General features: G+C 31.8%; 2 protein-coding genes across 3 annotated transcripts; both read right to left on the reverse strand.

Moving 5' to 3' along the window:
* LOC133287723 (DAR GTPase 3, chloroplastic) lies at nt 1-4166 on the reverse strand. Of its 2 annotated transcripts, none has more exons than XM_061485386.1 (9): nt 3959-4166; nt 3534-3683; nt 3330-3446; nt 2697-2840; nt 2524-2610; nt 1718-1833; nt 1011-1192; nt 685-742; nt 1-560 (listed from the first exon to the last, which is right to left on the reverse strand). In XM_061485386.1, the coding sequence occupies exons 1-9, from the start codon at nt 4094-4096 to the stop codon at nt 437-439; spliced, it is 1116 nt and encodes a 371-aa protein (XP_061341370.1). In that variant the 5' UTR covers nt 4097-4166; the 3' UTR covers nt 1-436. The 2 variants fall into 2 exon arrangements, with proteins under 2 accessions (XP_061341370.1, XP_061341371.1); XM_061485387.1 differs by having other exon boundaries at nt 420-560; nt 1015-1192.
* Nucleotides 4167-6589: 2423 nt separating this feature from the next.
* LOC133287711 (ARM REPEAT PROTEIN INTERACTING WITH ABF2-like) lies at nt 6590-12465 on the reverse strand. The gene is made up of 19 exons (XM_061485373.1): nt 12222-12465; nt 11848-12008; nt 10748-10920; nt 10539-10659; nt 10389-10463; nt 10183-10277; nt 9946-10021; nt 9744-9851; nt 8900-9028; nt 8749-8817; nt 8524-8583; nt 8251-8374; nt 8023-8162; nt 7842-7905; nt 7652-7728; nt 7255-7319; nt 7053-7170; nt 6822-6946; nt 6590-6677 (listed from the first exon to the last, which is right to left on the reverse strand). The coding sequence occupies exons 1-19, from the start codon at nt 12463-12465 to the stop codon at nt 6590-6592; spliced, it is 2112 nt and encodes a 703-aa protein (XP_061341357.1).
* Nucleotides 12466-18648: the final 6183 nt, after the last annotated feature.

The following is an 18648-nucleotide window of genomic DNA, read 5'->3' on the forward strand; positions in this document are numbered from 1 at the left end:
TTTAAATCACTAACTAGCATATCAAAGACCGAAGCAGACACCACCCTCATAGCATGAGGCAAGATCAGGTAGTATATGTAAATTCCTGTATTTGATCCTCTATAACAATTAAAGATATACAATAACATATGCACGATGCATAAAAATTCCCATGGCAAACTAGTAGTATACAGACAAGCGTTACATCAGACCATTTACATGGTAATAACGGGAAGTTTCCATTCTTTCAAATCCTTTGTTTCGTGTATTGAAAATCTCCAACGGTTTTGACTTATCAGAACATTCACGACCTTTCTCTTCCACTATTTCATTCATAATCACAATATCCATATTCATTCATTGCCATGCAGGATTGATTTCTACAGTGTGGAGGTCTCCAGCATTATCTAAGAGTTCGGCTTATGACAAAAAAAAAAAAACATCTGACATCACCTATTCACCTTGGAGGCCTCTCCAGTGCAGTCCAACCAAATTTACCTTTTCTAAAATCCGCCAGCACACGGAACGCTGCTTGATGAACATCTCCATTAAATACTTGGAGTGCAAGCTTATCTATGAATCTGCAATTTAGTAAATACATGTTATCAAATTAAGCAGAAACTAATCAGAATATGAAGACGAATTAGCGCTGTCAATCAATGCAACAAAAGAAATTTAAAAAGAAAACTAAAATCAGTAGCATACGTTTTACCACATTGACCATCTACATCAATCCGGTATCGTTTACAAAGAGCATCTCTGCCTGCATTGAGCATACACTGAGAATTATAACTTTTGAAGAGGGGGAAGGGGGATCAAACAATGTAATCTTGACCCTAACCTAGTTAGTTTATTAAATTATAAAATGCATATTGGAAAAACCTAAAGCATCTTGCAAAAATGCCACTACCAATGATATCCTAAACAAGTTGCCGTGACAAAAAAAAAACCATTCATTCTTTGAGATATAGAAACTGTCATTTTTTTAACCAAAATAGGATTCCACTTTGGCTGCATGTCATGATACATACCTACCGCAGGAAGCTTTGTAAGCATCCGCACAAGAATAGCAGCAACATCAGTCACATCATAGGACCTCTCTCCGATGTCATCACATATGGCGAGTTTTATAGCAGCTGACTGATCACTGATTCGCATTGGGAGTATTCCAGGAGAATCCAGCAGTTCAAGATCTTTCCCAAAACGAACCCACCTTTGGCATTAGGAAAGGAATATGATAAATTATATATTCAATGTTTAATGAGAGATCCACTATGGATTCTTGTTTGAGCTCAGACTTTTAGTCAGAACAAATTAGTTGTAATATACTTCTGCAGGATATTGCTTTTGACACTACTAGAACTGAAACCGAATGTACCACCATTAACTTTTCCTCTGTTGAGAGTAAAGAAAACCCCAAAATTTAATTTTTCAGCAATTGGGATTAAATCTACGTTCTGATGAAATTCAGGAGACATGTTGCATCCATTAGATTTAGAAGTCCGTTCAAGTTTTTGTCATTTTAGCTGTAAGAGGAGGTTTGTGATAACTTTATTTGTGGATTTAGAATCAATAACAGAAAAAGTACAAACTTAACAGTTAATGCCGTTATTCTGAAGTAACAACTTAAACAAAATACATATAAATCCATGAACAAATGAAAAAATTGCTTCAATTTTTCAAATTCTTTCAATTTATTGATGTAAAAATGATTTGAGGAAATATAATAATAACTTACTTCAATTGTCTTGTGACTCCTGGCCTGGGAGCTGCTGGGCACATTCTGCGCTTTAAGAGACGGTTAATCAAAGATGATTTTCCAACATTAGGGTATCCAACTATTCCAGCTCGAACCTATTCAATAGTAACACACATTCTTTAAATAATAATAATAATATTTTGCTATCAATCGAAGGATAAGTTTTGCTCCATGCAAGTTCACGAATGTAAGATCTACTTCCAAAGTACACAATAATTTGCATTAATAATTAATAAAATAATATTTGGACTAGAATTATGAACCAAAAGACAAAGCGACATGAATAATTTACTCAAGGAACAGATATTAGCCACGAAACTCAAATTTAATCATTTTAAAAAGGACTAAAAGTGAGTATGACTAATAGATAAGCTACAAATACACCTTTTTTGTCAAATAAGAAATGCAGGATGAATGCTAGGGGAAGATTGTACAAAGCAATCAGCCAAATATTAATTTTGTTATTTCAGTTGCTGAACCATCATTTCACTGAGTTTGCAAGAAAATTACAAGAGAGAAAGAGAGTTGGGAAACCTAGTATGCATACAGTTCTTTCTTTCTCTAACGAAACATGTTTCCTTATTCTTTGAGATAAAAAATTAGTCCTTTTAAGTTACAAGATATGTTTCCTTATACTAGTATGCATATAGTTTATTCCTTTCTCTAATAAAAGATATGTTTCCTTATTCTATTGAGATAGAAAAGTAGTCCTTTACCAGAAAATTAGTATAGGAAATGAACAAAAGAGAATCAAAACTGGCTTGTAATAGCTAGGAGCAACCCACCGGACGAGGAAGTAGTCCTTTGGCTCTACGTTTAACATTTACATCAGCTGCTAATTCCTTCGCTAACCGACCTAGCTTCATTGAGCCCTGTACTTACAACATCAGGTTAAACATGCTTTACATGAACCTTCAAAACATAGAGAGTTGGGGAAAAAATGATCTTGTTCGGATACCATTCCAAGCTGCCCATTGGAGAAGACAACCTTTGTGCCATGGCTAGCAAAATAAGCAGCCCAAGCATTTCGGTCTGCAGTTGATATCATGTCTTCTCTATTTAAAACCAGAATTCTCTTTCTATTACCAAGCCATTGATCCATCTACAAAAGCAGAAGTAAAAGTGAGATGAAGAGTTAGGATGTATTGTCCTCGTACCTAAGTCCTAATTATTGTATTTGGATGTAGGGTCTCACTAATACTTTATGCTCCATTAAAAAGCATTATGTGACATTTATAAAAAAAAATAAAATAAAATTAACATTGGCATAAAAATAATTATTATTCATAAAACAAAGAAGCCATGGAAAATGACTCTTAACAATTTATGATAAAAACTACTTATCAAATAAAGAAGCCAAGAGAAACAATAGAGAACTGCAAAAAATAAGTATGGATTTCTTCAACCAAGCCCAAGACTGGAAAAAGAAAACATCTTAGGCTTTAAATAATAGAAAGTAAAGTTTAACCAAACGCAAATTTGGTTGAGACAACAAGGGGTACAGAGGATAAAAGTAAAACACAAGATAGTATTCATGTTAGCACTAAGTCAATACTCAAATGAAATTAAAAAAAAAATTAAAGAACCTTGCCTGTGGATGACTTGTGGACATAGGAATTCTTCCATCCCGCACCTCTATCACAACATCCATCAACTTGAGCTGCTCCTTCAGTTCTTTTTCTGCTTTTGCAATATGACCAGGAAACCACTGTCCAATACACAGGAAGAATCAGCAACCCAAGTTTTGCAATGATGCAACAACACAAGGCACATAAATAGAAGGGGACATAAATACCTGCACAGGGCGTAATGGCTTTGTCCAGTGATGAAGATCATTGTCAAGATCAGTCCAATGATCAGTCTCTCCTTGGCAGCCATCAAATATGTTGCTGTTGGGATTAGCATGTCCATTTTCACTCCAACCAGTGCCTTTCACACCAACTATCTGCAACATTCTCATCACAAAAATTACTCAATGTCAATGACTAAACTCTGGGTGAGGGTATAATAAAGTCCATAACTTCCTCCTTTTTTAACAAAAGCTGGAAACTTTAATCTCTAAAAACACCATAAGACAACAATTAACAAATCCATAACATGACAGTTATTGAAGTACTACTACAATCCTATCACAGCTTCTATGAATTAAAATGAACATTTAGCCCCAAAAAAATGGAATTTTGAATGGAAATGGTAGATGGGTAGGTGATTGAGGATTACCTGAATGGTGGGAGATAAGGATGAGAACGTTGGTGTGGCAGCGAGAGCAGATGGAGAGAATCTGCCACTGCTGGGAACAAAGTTTCCATGTATTGATGGAGAATTGGGAATCCATAAGCCAGAAAGCTGAACACTCATCGCAGTGAAGTTTCTTGTTTTTCTGCGAATTGGTTCACACAACACCGTCCACAGTACTCACATTCTCTTTATGATAATTCTAAAGGAAAACGTATAAATTTTTTTTTTTTTTTCTAATAGTCTATTATTCAATATTCACCAAATGGAAGATGACTGATTGAGTGAATTTTTATTTTATTTTTTATACCGATATCTAGTTAATTATTATTTTCAGATAAATTGATTCTTGTATTTTCACAAGTTTTAATTCTTTGAAAAGGCTATGAGATTAATCTCAACTGAAATTTTTTATTATCATAAGAAAATCTTTAATATACTGGGAAATTTTATATTTTTATATTTTTTCTTATCCATAATACTTATTTAATTAGTTGAAGAAGTGAAAAATACTACGAAATGTATGGTAAAATACTTAGGTATTACTTTCAATTTAATCAGATAAAAATAATAATATTAAATAAGTCCACCTGTTACTCTATTTAAATATTTAAACAGAAAATGAAAAATTGTCTTTCGGCTTTTGTTCATGTGCGAATTACTATAAAAATTTGAAAAGAGCCAAAAAAAAAAGTGCTCATTTTTTACTAAATGATTATAAAAAAAAAACTAAACTTCTTATAATTAAGGGTTTGCTTTTTGTGCAGTCATTGCAGATAAGTTATTTGCAGTAAGCCTAATACGACGTCATTTTAGGACAGAAATCATGGTATTTTTGTCATTTTAATTTATTTCATAATATATTATAGTCTTTATAATTATAATTTTTCAATCACAAAACGACGTCGTTTTGAAAATAAATACAGATAATTTATATGCAGCGGCAAAAATATTTTTCTCTGTAAATAATGAAATCAAAAGATGTAATGTGATCCAATGAATTTAAAATTTCTAAAGTTATTTTTAGATAACTTTATTTAATAATGTTATCCAAATATGTATAAAAAAATGTGAGAACTGAGATCTATCTGAATTCATGTGAAAAAAAATATGAGTCTCACATATTTTTTTTATGTGTATTTTGATAAAAATTAAATAAAGTTATATAATATTAAAGAGAAGAAATATTCCCACTACCAAAAATTTTTACTACCTATCTAATCACCATTAGATTAATATTTTCTCTCTTTTCAAATTTTTTTTAATATTCTCTCTCTTAGATCCAACGGTAATGTGATGGGTAGTAAGTTAGTAGTAAAAAAATTTAGTAGTTAGAATATCCTTACTCAATTTTAAAAACTTTAAACCCTAAAACTATCTAACATAAAACACCGTCTTTGTGGGGAGAAACTTTTTTTTTTTTGGGAAAAAAAAAAAAATTATTATTAGAAACTGGCAGTACTCAACACTATCTACATTAGAAACTGTCATATTTATCATCAATAATAATAATTTTATTATTAATTTTTTTAATTTACCAAAAAAATAATTTTCAAATCAAAAAATTTATTTTTAATAAATTAATCAAATTAATATTAAATTGAAAATTAAAGCAATTTTTTTCAAATCGAATAATATTTAATACTATAATTAATTTTCATTTGCCTATTATAATATTTTGCAGGAATTAAAAAAAATTGTGAAATAAATAAAAATTAGTTATTTTTTTTTTTTGGTAATTTATTAGTTATGTTTTTTTTGCCTATTATTTATGTTATTAAATATTATTTTACTTAATAAATTCAATATTAATTTTTATTCAATAATAACATAACCATATTAATTTATTATAATATGTGTGAAGTGAATTAATAAAATTAAAAAAAATGAGAAATCTAATACAAAAGCAGTATATTAAAAAATTTATTTCCAGACACATTAATAGATATTAATTTTTAAAAAGCGTGCCACGTTTGATAGTTTATACTAATTTATAAAAAAAATTACCACTTTAACAAATAACAAATAGTAAGTTCACTTTTTGACATGCGCGATAAATCCTAACATTAAAAAAAAAAACTTGTAACCTCTTTTCTTACTAATATTCAAATAATTTATTAATAGAAATTCTTGTACATTTTTTGCTCTAAAATTTAAAACAGGCTAGATATGCATCTGACTGAAGTTTTTACAGTTTGACTACACCTCTCTGTATATGCACAGAGCTGTTTCTTGAGATAGTTTTACAAGTAACATGGTAGCAACTTGGCATGCAAGAATCCCAAGAGCAATAAGATGGTATTATGTCCGTATTAAAAGTTCATGAAAAGATTACAAGCTAAATGGAATGTATCAATGATATCAAGCACGGATATTAAGGACCAAAACCAGCGTTAAGATGTCAACACTATCTTTACTACTTCAAGAGAAATGGCATTCATAATATCAAAATTGCGTTACTTATTCTAGAGTCTTAACTCAAGGCTACAAAGAAAAGACTCTCCACCACCTAAGCATGTTAACCTGAATGATCTGTCGTTCTAATTCTAACTACAACATTTACAGCTTTGTACATTTTCACCTTTCCTCGTATCATTGTTAAAAATCTATGGATCCTCACGAGTCAGCTGGATAAGGCTTGGTAAGTAAAGTTGTGAAGAATTTGCGCATGCTTGGTACAATGCAACGAAGAAGGAGGCAATACCTGCAAATTGAGAAGATAGAGAACTTAAATATGATCGATTAAATATTGGCTTTCCTGGTTTGAAGGCTCTCAGCACAACCCTGGTCCCAGAAAAACATACTGAACTAAGAAAGTACTACTCAGGTCGTAAAGAATGTAACATACCATGGTTTGGTACTCAGTTCATCAAAGTGCGCCAACACAAAGAGTACGCATGCATGTTTTAACGATGTAGCATTGAATGCCTCTGATATATCGTACATTAGTGAAACATTTTTCACAGTAATATCCTATAACAATAGTTTGATCAGTCATGGGATTAAATTGAATTATTTCAGAAAATCTACAAAAAATAAAAGAAAAGCAGGCCTCCGTGAAACTCATTTCTTGATCTACCTGAGAAATAGCATGTTCACAAAGACGCTTAAGATCGTCTAGAAGATACTGATCTGCAGCTCTGAGGAGATCCTGAGCAGTATCCAAATTGACATCTACTGTTCCAGCGTATATAAATCTAAAAGTGCCAACAGAAAATCAGTTCATACATAGGGCCTATTATAAATACATAACAATATTACAAAAGGGGATGGTATATCACCTCATCATCAACTCAAATACATCCCATTTAATATTTGGAATCTCGATCTCTTTGGCTTCCCTTTCCTGCATATACATTTGAAGACATTAATATTGATATTTACGCTTAAGTTCTACATATCCAAAAGAAAAATTCCAATTGTAAAGTAATTGAGGTTTGCAAAATTTCCACATTGTCTGGAGAACAAGATACGCAGTAAATGGACAAGCCATCACATTAAGTTTCTATACGAATATTTAGAAAAGATATAGGTTATTACACCTAATCTGTTACCTTTTATACTTTAAATAATTGTGATAAAGAATGGAGGTACACTTTTGATTGGGAGAACATTTCACCGTGAAAAAAGAGAGAAGAAAAGGACGTAAACAAAGTTGCAAGATTAATTAATGCTTACCCGGTAACCACCATCCAACATTGCGCGAAATATATCATAAGCCAGTAAACAAACTCTATGAGCATAAAACCTTTTACCTGAAGAAATGAAAACACAGTAAATTAGAATATATATAAAAAAAAATAGGCATACAAACAACAAATTAGTAGAAAATATTATTAACACAATAATAAAGTAGCAGCTTATCCACCTTCAACCAAGAAGGTGACATCAGAAAGGTCAGGATTGTTTACATATTGCTCGTCCAAATGCACCTACAACAAAAACAGCCAAGTACTACATTAATTTGTATAACATACACTAAATGCCACAATAAATAAGGCGATAAGGAGAGGAAAAAGGACACGCCAATGACACAGATAGCAAAATACCTGGCGAGTTGGTGTTGGAGTAGCAGCATCATCGAGAGAGACAGACGTGCCTCTGGTAGCCAACTTATGAAGCGCCACTGAACCATCACCCTTCTGCTTTAGGTTTGTAGACTCAAGAAGATCCAGCAGCAATTCTAATCCTGAACAGTCAACGGTATATTGATTCAAAATACCTTTTAAGCACACTAAGTGGGAAATGATGGAGATGTACAGATCAAAGTTTATTACCATTATTGTCAACGAAAATAGTTTTTCGATCATCAGGGAAACACAAATGAGCAAGAGAAAGAGCTATACGCCTTTGAACATCCTTTTCTGCAAAGTGCATTAGATGTAACAGGTGTTTCAGTACCTGCCAAAGAGGAATTGATATATGAATCATACCCAATAAACTAAATAATTTAAACACAAATATATTGATCGAATAGAATATAATTCTCATCTGTGACTAGACAAATAAATGATCCGCCACAGAAATTGATAATTTAAAAGAAAACTCACTCGCCCTTGCATCTTCTCCCCTAATCTTTTTAAGATCTTTGCCACACACTCTTTAGTAGGCTGCAAGTCAAACAACAATCAAAACGAAACACGACTAATTAATTAGTGAGAAAGGACTAATATTAGTATCCCTTAATAGACAATTAAGGTATCATGAAGAAGAAATTCCAGTAAATTAAAAGCAAAACTATTACAGTTACTACAAAGAATAGTAACTGAACATACCTGAGTTCTGAAAAATCCATCTTGTAGTTTTTGTAAACCTCCAGCCTTGATAATATATGTAACATTGTCCTATCATACAAAGCGGTTAAATCAGTGGTAGGATATCACTACGTTATGATTTTCAAATAAAGAACAAGGAAACTAACTTCACCTCATTATCAGCAAGACCATAGAGAGCAAAAGCTGCATTATGTTGGAGATGCACATTCGTTGAACCAAGAAGATTTAATAGCGGCTCTAGACCTCCACTATGAGCAATACCAGCTTGATTGTGTGAATCCTGAAATTCGAAGTATATTAGGAAAGAAAGGATATAAAAGAAAATGGTAAAAGCAAAAACCAACACACATAATTACATAAATAAGAGGCACAATTTTAGCATTGCCATTTATATATAAACTGAGAAAAAGTACATCCAATAAGAGTTAGGTTTAAGAAAGCAATTCCCATGAACAGCCAAAAAATTTAAAAAAAAAAACCTCTCGATCTATCCAAGGTATGGAAGGGCAGAGACCTTTGGTGTCCCCTTCAGTCAAGAATTAAGGCCTCACAATGACTATTATGCTTTCTTTTATCTCGTGCCTTTCGTTCATGGTTTGTTATTATGTTGTCCTAGGCATAGGGGAACCACATCAATCCATCCCAAACTTGGTGGTTAAACTCTAATGCAGTGACAATACCATAGGCGGTACATTAAACATCAATCATATGTGGGGTTGTCTGTACTATGTTAGAAACACACGTATATCAAAAGAGTGCCTTTACACATGTCAATTGTTGAATGAAGTGATAAACTGATAATGACAGGCAGTACCTACCCAAGAATTTCTCTATCGCATGATGTCTTATCAAATTAAATTTAAATAAATTATTGGACAATCCAAGATCAAGCCGATCAGCCACTATTATGTTAATCAAAGCTTCCCTCTAAGTTCATCAATTTTATATTTTTTATACAGGCATACAGGTAAATATTTGTTGCAAGTGTTACTCACCTGCGCCAATCTCCCAAGCGCAAAAGCCGACATTTCCCTAAGCTGTTTATCGGGGGACTTAAGCATGTTAACTAATGGTTGAATAGCCCCTCTTTGGGCAATGTGAACCTGCATGAGCCACAAACTTATGCAAGTCAATAAAAGAATTCCATAAAAGAGAGACTTATCACGTTGCAAGTTTGCAACACACAAAGTAATCCACCTTGCAATCTGAATCTGTTGAAGCAAATTGACCGAGTAAAAGAGCTGCTTCTCTTTGGCTCTCCGAACAGGAGGAACTGTCATCAAAATAAAGAACTTGCAGAGATTACTTAGGAGAAAAAGGTATCAAATTAGATATGAAAGTAGTAGCTTACTTTTGCCTCTGTAATGTTTGATAAGCATATCGTTCACCTAAAGATTTCTTACAGAAAAAACCAAGACCTAAGTGTAATGTTACCTAAGTAACGAAATGACAGGTTGTAAAGCCCCAGCTTGAAGAACGTCTTTCTTAAGATTTGGCGAAGAGTGGACCAAATTTCCAATCACGCCAACCTACAAAAAGCGCTAATTCAGTTAGTGCTAGTAGCTTAGAACTCTGTAAGCTGCAAATTAATATATGTATATGTGTGTGCGCGCGCGCGCAAATTGGTTTTAGTTTCTAACCGCTTCGTGGTGTATTGTCGGGTCTTCTGATTGAAGCATTAGAACAAGAGTTGGTAACGCATCGCATTCAATAATCTGCAATTGTTTTATTAAAGTAAAGAACTATAACAAAAGAATATGTTACACCAAGTTGCTGCAATGTCAACTTACCTGGTTTTTATTGTCAACATTTTTAAATGCAAGAGTTCGCAAGGCCCCAGCAGCTGCCCTCTGCACCGTTGTATCATTGTATTCTAGCAATTCGACAAGAGGAGGAATACCACCTTCCGTCCTGAACATACCATATCTATATAAGAGCAAGAAATAATATATTTTGAGAATAAATATCTATACGGTACTAAAAAGTAAATAAAAAAAACCTGACAAGGGTCTTAATGCTATCATTTTCATGTGCAAGGTTGGTAATTGTATCAGCTACTCTCCAAAGAAGATCAGCAAACGCTTGAGAGAAGTTATTGGTCTCGTGACTCCTTAATAAATCTATAAGATAGGGCAAGGCTCCAGCATCTACAATAAGTTTTTGATGCTCTGGCTGTTTGAGAAAACATATCAGCATATACAACATCAAAGTAAAGATACTTCCTGATTTACAAAAATCTGAAATCAGAAAATGATGAATGATGACAGCTGCTCCTTGATCATGTGCTAAATAAACAACTGAGAGAAACCTAAAATGTTCTACTCTCAGTGCGAACAACGGGGCTAGATAAATGAGCAAATTATTCATTGAATATTCAATAGTCAGCAGTTGAAAACTAAGCTTTCATATTTATCAACAAATACATTCTAATAAAATATTGTCGCTAAAAAGGTAAATCCTAGTTTAAACATTGATAACCAAGAATAACCTATACTGTCACTCACTTTTTAGAAAGAAAGAAAAAAAGTCCTTTCCTTCAGCACAGACACTGCAAAAAAAAAAAAAAAAGGATCTACGCTAGAACACCTAAATTTTGTAAATTTCAATGACTAAAATAAGAGTAGGTTCTATTGTAACAATCAATCCAATACGCACCAATGAACGATGGTTCCACATTCTTTCTGAGATGACATACACCAATAAGCGTGACAATACATTATATGCCTATATCTCATTGGTCATGTAACTAAAAATCCTCATACATATGCATTCTATTATCCAAATTCGGTTCATTTTATAGAATACAGATTAAGATATATTTCAAAATCCCAGCTTCAATGGAGCTACTAAAGCCAAAGATTCAAAGTTTCATTCTTTTTCTATAAAAATCTGCCCGCTCCCCCACACAATAGCAATGCCCAAATCATTGAGAACATCAAATCAAATATTCTAAATAAAAACTTGACAAATAGACTATACTTTCAGAAAATATAACCAAATATTATAGAAGTAGTAGTTTCCATAACATTACACGGTCACAATTTCACATAATTGGGATACTTAGAAAAAAAAGAGAAGGGAGCAGTAGAATTTAATTACCTGAACAGCAAGTAAGGTAAGGACGAAGGTACATCCTCTCTCCACACAAAACCGGTAAGGTTTGGTTGCATCAGTGTCACGTCTTACTGACTTTAAGACCTGAAGATGAGTCACCAGAACAGGGACAGCACCACAGTCCACAATAGTATCCACAAGGTCCTCTGCAAGAAAGAGGGTTCAAACAAAAGAAAAATGGAAATTCAGTAACATTTGATAGATGAAATGAGCACAGAACTGCAATTGATAGAAGGAGAAAAATGACGAAATCTAAATACAGTGGTACGGTGAAGCAATATTAATAAAGATTAATAAAGAATAGGTGTAATTGAATTTGAAACGAAATGGAAAAATTCCAAACACACACGAAGCGGTACCGTTTTTGGCCAGTTCCGAGAGGGCATTGAGCGCAGTCTTTGCCATAGTGAGATCTGAGTGGGAAGGTGAGAAAGAGACATTGAGGAGTTCCACCTGTTTAAAGATCTCATCGGAGAAATCTTGGTAAGGTTTTTGAGAATCAGGGACAACAAGAACCTTGCGATCTCCATGGTCTTCGTTCAAGTTTTGTTCACGCTTCCGTTTCAAGCTTTGCCGAGCAGTGGAGCGATGGTGGCGATCCATGAAGTTTGGAGGAGGTGGTTGAAGAAATCTGCTACAAGTTTCTTGAAGGTTCGGAGGGAAATGAAACTGTGCACACTTTTTTTCTTCCACTTCTTTCTTCCACGGCTCCTTTTAAATTTAGGTTTATTACAGCCAAAATTTTAGTTTTGGCGCCAAACACGAAAAAATTTGGTGCCAACAGATTATTTTGAAATTTTTTTTCATTTAGCATAATTGTTTTCAAACTGTATAATGAATATAAGGGATTAGTTTATTTTCACTCCATACGTGGATACATGGATTTTTACTTTACCTTATCTGCTTCAAATTTATCATTTAGACTATTATAATTATAAAAATATTTCATTTAATTTCTTGTAACTTCAAAGTATCACATATACTTATTGCGGTTATAAAAAACTATCATTTAAATCTCTTATAATTTTATTTTATTTTTTATAAATTGCCCTTATAATCTTTTACATATGCATACACGTGCGCGCGAGCACACACACAATCTCTCTATATATATATGCATTTATTTCAAAGTATCATATAAGTGTTTGATTCATGACAAAAATTAATACTTATTTTTTTCTATACATAATAATTTATTTTATTTTAATTAAATTCATTAGATGATACGCATTTAAATATTATGGTCTTATATTATTATCATGAAAACAAACTTAAGTCAAATATTACTTTATTTTATTTATTTATTTGATATTGTTATAATATTTTATAAAAATTAAAATAAATAATTTGTTTGACAAATATGTCTTTAATTTATCTTGAATATTATTTTACACAACTACAAAAATTTAAGATGCTTTTTAAAATAATTTCAAAATAAAGAACTTTAAACAAAATTAAATTTAATCATTAATAATTACTTTTATTAAAAGTTTATTTGGAAATATCATTATTATATAAATAAAAATTATAAAAAAAAATTATATTTATAAGACCACGGGTCTAAGTGATATATCTTAGTTACCACGATAGGTGTAACTAAATGATTGAAATCACAAGTGGTTAAATGATAAACTTATTTAACCACGAGGGTTAAGTGATACACTATTAAACCATAAGGGGTGAACAAAAAAAAAATTCATAAACAAAATTATTTCAAACCATTTGCACATTATAAAAGTTAAAATAAATTTAGCAAATAATTCAAATAATATTATTAAAATTATAATATTTTTATTTCTCAATATTAATTTTTTATTTTTATAACGATACGGCTATTTTGGTATTTTTATGAAAAATAAAGTGTTGCATCTTTTATTTTAAATTATAAATTCATATCAAAAGGCCACCTTAGGAGGAGAGGACTATCAATGAGGTGAAGTCGCCTCAGACTTGATTTTCTTACGGGTGGTCCCTACGGTATTAAATTGTGATTTGTATGTTATCTTGTTTTGTTTTTTGTTTTGTTTTATAAATGATATTTATATTACTTTATGAATTGTTATTTCTTTTTACATAGCTACTTTATTGTTTTTATTCATATTTGTTTCTTCCATTATTTTAATATGTTTACAACTCACACGCATAAAAAAAGGAAATCAGTAGTACGTATTTCATTTTGTGACTATTATGCCCTCGCTGAGCCTGTGTAACTCACCCCCTCTTTATTTTTCCATCTAGATCGTCAGATAACTTAATAGTGAGTTGTTAGGAGTAGTAGCTCATCTAGTAACTTTATTTGGATGATCCTTTCTTGGATAGGTAGTCTTTGGTTTATTTTAGAGGTTTGATCATTTTGTAGCAAAATTCGTTAGTGGTATTTTATGGAGTCTAATATATTTCTAATGTTCGGATACATATTTTGTTGTCGATGTTGGTGGCTGATTTTGTAGCTATAGGAAATTTATAGTAATATCTTTTGCATTCTAAATTTTTAATATGTTTCTAATGTCTGGATTATATATTTTGTTGTTGGTGTTAATGGGTGTTGTTGTATATACTGATTTATATTGTACACTATTATGTAAAAAAAACCATAATAAGTAAAATTGGAATATGAGAGTTTAACGAATCATAATATAGTATATTTGTTTTCCCATGCACATATAGAACAATAATTATATAACTAATTTTTTTAAAAAAATAACCATGATAAAATATGTCATCATAATCATTATTCACTTACAGATTTGAGGAACGAATCCAAACATTTCCAATGACTTCACTGAACAAATGAGATAGGTTTTAGTCAAATATGAGCACCAACAATTATTTTAACAATGCCTTAGAAATTGCTTAAGGATAACTTACCAAATAGGTGATAAGGATGTTAGAAACAAACCCTAGGGTTATGCTAAAAGCTCAAAATGCATCTATCCAGAATAAATATATGCAAAGATATAAATATTCTCATATGATTGGACAACGGGTTTGCCTCAAAATGTCTAAAAAGCCAAATTTTAAGAGGTAGGTGGCGCCCTATTTCGATTGGGCAGTGGTGTAAAATTTCGTAAGAGCTTCAAAATGATATTTCGGGTTTGATGGAAGAGAAAGCAAAGAAAAACAAAAAAATGAGAAAAATATATACAAAAGGGGCGAAGGGTAGTTTTCTTTCGAAGAAAGTAATGGATTAGTGTTATGGATTTATAAAAAAACATAAAATTACGATTATCCCCCTTTTTATTTGGCATAGTGCAATTCCAAATATTACTTTTGTTTATAATCATATAATTACTATTATGCCCTTTTGGTTATGGTTTTTTTTTTTCTGTCACACAATTCTCCCATGTAAATTCTCAAATTTATACTATTTGGCCTTTTTTTTGTGAAAGTAATTTAAAAATTTGAAAGCACGTTTAATTTGAGGAAACATTAATTAGAACCATTTTATTAGAGAAACAAAATGGGTATGCTCATTTGAGAAACAATTTTTTTGAAAAAATGTCAAGAAAATGAATTTATGTTAAGAAAACTATTTTAAATAAATATATTATTATAGTGGTGTACAGGATTTTAAATCTGCAAATAATTTTTCGAAAGAATTATCTTATGACTTTATTGGTTGTGATGATGGTTTATGGTTTTGCCTTTATCCATTTAGAAAAGTAGTCAATGACAACAATAAACCATTTTAATCCTCTCGCAACTTTGCTTCTTGCAAATTGGAGGAGAATTTTCAATATTAAAATATTTAGTGTGAAATATCTATTTAAGGATGTGATATCTTAAGATGTTCAGTGGGGTGCATTCATCAAACTTTTTTCGGGTTTTGAAATCTTATTTCGCTATGTTGCTTCTGTTTTAATCCCAAAATGACGTGATGTTTCTTGTAATCTTCTAATTTAATATATTCTCAAATATTGCTCTTAAGTCTTCTACGAATTATGGCATTTTTTTTGTCAGAGGAGTGGAGAAAGGTCAGTCTCGTAAGTCATAATTGATTCAATGTAAGGAAATATATGAAAATTATTCTCTTACCAACAAAGCTTCCCCAAATAAACGATTCAGGTAATCCTGCAGAGATTCGCAAGATCCCTGTGTAACCGCTTTTAAAGCATGAAAGGACTTGTATTGTGTTTTGCTTGTTCCAAATCTTTCCAAGAATTGGTTAGATAAATATTCATAGTTACAAATGTATTTTAGAGATAGAGGAGTATACCACCTCAAGGCTACTTCTTTTGCAGTAATTGGAAATAACATGCAACTAATAGCAATCGGGACCTCTCACGCCATCATATTTATTTGAAACTACTCCACATATCCCTGTGGACCTCTCTTGTCACCATATTTTTCAGTTAATTTTTTATATCTTTAGGCATAGGGATATCCATTGTATTAGAGATGAAATTATGAGCAATTTTTGAAATGGTTTTCTTAGAAGTATGCAGAGGATGTGAGATTTAGTCTCATGTATAGAAAGAAAATTAACTATGGGATGAAGGCATAATTTTCATTTTTTGGCTTTTACTTTTATGTAGTAGTTTGTCTCCTTATTTGGGCTTGATCTTCATTGTAAAGAGGTTGTTGGATCTTTTCATTGTAATGTTCATTTAGATGTGATTAGCGTTCTTCAACCGCTTGTTGTTGGGGTTTTTTGAACTTAAGCAATTCACGTTCTTGGTTTTTAAGCTTGAGGTTTTGTTGTTTGAGGGTATCAAGAATTTGAAGATAAGTGGCCATAATCTGTAACTGTTGAAATAGAGTTTGATCGTTATGCAAAGGTAAGGTTGGGGTAATGGATGTTCTTATGGCATCTTCAAAGCGATTTCGTAATCAATTATGAGATTTGAACATCTTGCTTCTAGTATTAACCACGCTTTTACTTTTTGAATGGAAATAAAAATTTGGTTTCCCATAAATTGATCGAAGGATGCTTGCTACAAGATTTGTAGTAAGCGTGATGATGGAGTTGATGTTGGATAAGTAATACAAACTTTTTTCAAGTTCAAGTTTTTAATATACAAATGAATTATTTCCACAAGATTGAAGATTTTTTCTTTACCATTTTTTAGAAAAAAAAATATCATCCTAATTGAATAAGACAGAGAATTTGGTGCGTGATTTGTCATAGAAAACTGCTGGATGCGCCTATGCTACCAAAACTTGACTCATTTTGAAGAAAAGTTCACATCTATTTTGTGGGATTAAGTATAAGGGAAGGTTATACTAACCACCACTTAAGTTTATCACATTTACAATCAATCTAGTTCCTTTTAAACTGGTTTTAGATCCAACGATTATCATTTATTTTTTATTTTTGTTCTTTCTCTTCGTCTCTCTCATTATTTTCATCAACTCTCTATGTATGCAAGTTAATCCAATTATTTTATCCTCTCGTTATTTGCCGCTTCCTCTATACGAAGTCTCCTAAATTTAAGACTGATGGTAGTCATTGCCTGTCCTCGTAAAACACATCATCTCCCTTTATATTTTCGGGTCCCTAAAGACTACTAAACTTTCACCTCTGCAACTTTCTTGGCATCCCTCATATGAAATTGTTAATTTCCATTTTTAATCAATTTTGACCATACTTGTTTTGGTGTTGCTTAAGGATTTAATACGCGTGAAACAAATTCCAAAAGAATTTGATAGAATTCCTATTTATTTTGGATTTATCTCTTTATGCATTTGAATAAATTGCTTGCATGAGAAGGTTTTGAAGCCGAAAGATTGCAATGTTATCTAAATTTATTCTTATTATCATATAACTTATTATTTTGGTATTGTTTACCCTTTAAAACTGATGTCTCGGAGTCGATGAAGAAAAAGTGGAAGACGAAGAGTGTTAAGAGAGAGGGAGAAATTAAAAATAATTGTAAACTGTTTGATCTAAAACCAATCTAGCAGTAACTAAATTGGTTATAAAAATGGTAAACTTATGTAATAATAAGTATAACATTTCCCAGGAGTATATATTATTTAATAATTTAATAAAAGGCTATGCAATAGACCTATCAAATAGAAAAAATTATATTCCAGGCCCAACTAAATAGTAATCTCATGACCCAAAGAAAAATAAAGTACCACTAAGTCCATGAATGGTGTCACATGGGCCTTTGAAGCAAATATCGAACCATGCATTTAATAAGGTATTTTGGAAGGATCTTTATGAAGTTCGAGGGCTTATTTTGGTTTTTCTTCTACATTTATTCTGGATAATTCATTCGTATAAACAAGAGTTCACACCGGCTATTTTGAACCATTTATACAACTCGCAAGTCCCAAACCGAAATTGAAACTTTATTTGTTTTTACATTAAAAGTTTATATATGCTGAATGACATGATTTATATACAAATTGAAAACTTGTTAACATATCCATGATATGCAATGGATGATCGGTTCCGTGTGAATTAGGGAATTTATGTCAACTCAAATTTGAGATAAAAAAAATAAAATAAAATTTGACGATGGATGGTAAGATGCGTTTTTATTTTTATTTTGGTGAGGAGCAAGATGCATTCTTTATCATATCGCTATTGGTGCTTTTATTTCATGACACATTCTTAAGAAATTAATTTTATCATGCATATTGTCCTTAAAAAAAAAATAGATAGAAAACTATATCATCGGAATCGGTTTTACAACTTGACCGATTATGTGATATTCCTCTACACAAATAGTCCGGAACTGTCTTGTGTCAGAGCATCTTGCAATTGGGGCAACTTTAACCCATGGGTCTTCAATGGAACAAGATGGAAGATGTACATGCAAGACACTCCGACGTTCA

Source organism: Gastrolobium bilobum, unplaced genomic scaffold (assembly GCF_033153095.1).
Source record: "Gastrolobium bilobum isolate Gb01-03AN ecotype WA unplaced genomic scaffold, APGP_CSIRO_Gbil_v1 utg2833, whole genome shotgun sequence".
NCBI classification, from domain to species: Eukaryota; Viridiplantae; Streptophyta; class Magnoliopsida; order Fabales; family Fabaceae; genus Gastrolobium; species Gastrolobium bilobum.

Excerpts from the sequence above, each read along its gene's own strand:
- LOC133287723 (XM_061485386.1), bottom strand. The coding sequence starts at position 4,096 with ATGAGTGTTCAGCTTTCTGGCTTATGGATTCCCAATTCTCCATCAATA. Across the intron at positions 3,684-3,958 it reads CCTTATCTCCCACCATTCAG|ATAGTTGGTGTGAAAGGCAC; the intron begins GTAATCCTCAAT and ends AGAATGTTGCAG. Across the intron at positions 561-684 it reads GATGGTCAATGTGGTAAAAC|ATTCATAGATAAGCTTGCAC; the intron begins GTATGCTACTGA and ends ACTAAATTGCAG.
- LOC133287711 (XM_061485373.1), bottom strand. The coding sequence starts at position 12,465 with ATGGATCGCCACCATCGCTCCACTGCTCGGCAAAGCTTGAAACGGAAG. Across the intron at positions 8,818-8,899 it reads ATGGTCTTGCTGATAATGAG|GACAATGTTACATATATTAT; the intron begins GTGAAGTTAGTT and ends TTTGTATGATAG. Across the intron at positions 8,375-8,523 it reads GGGAGAAGATGCAAGGGCGA|GTACTGAAACACCTGTTACA; the intron begins GTGAGTTTTCTT and ends CCTCTTTGGCAG.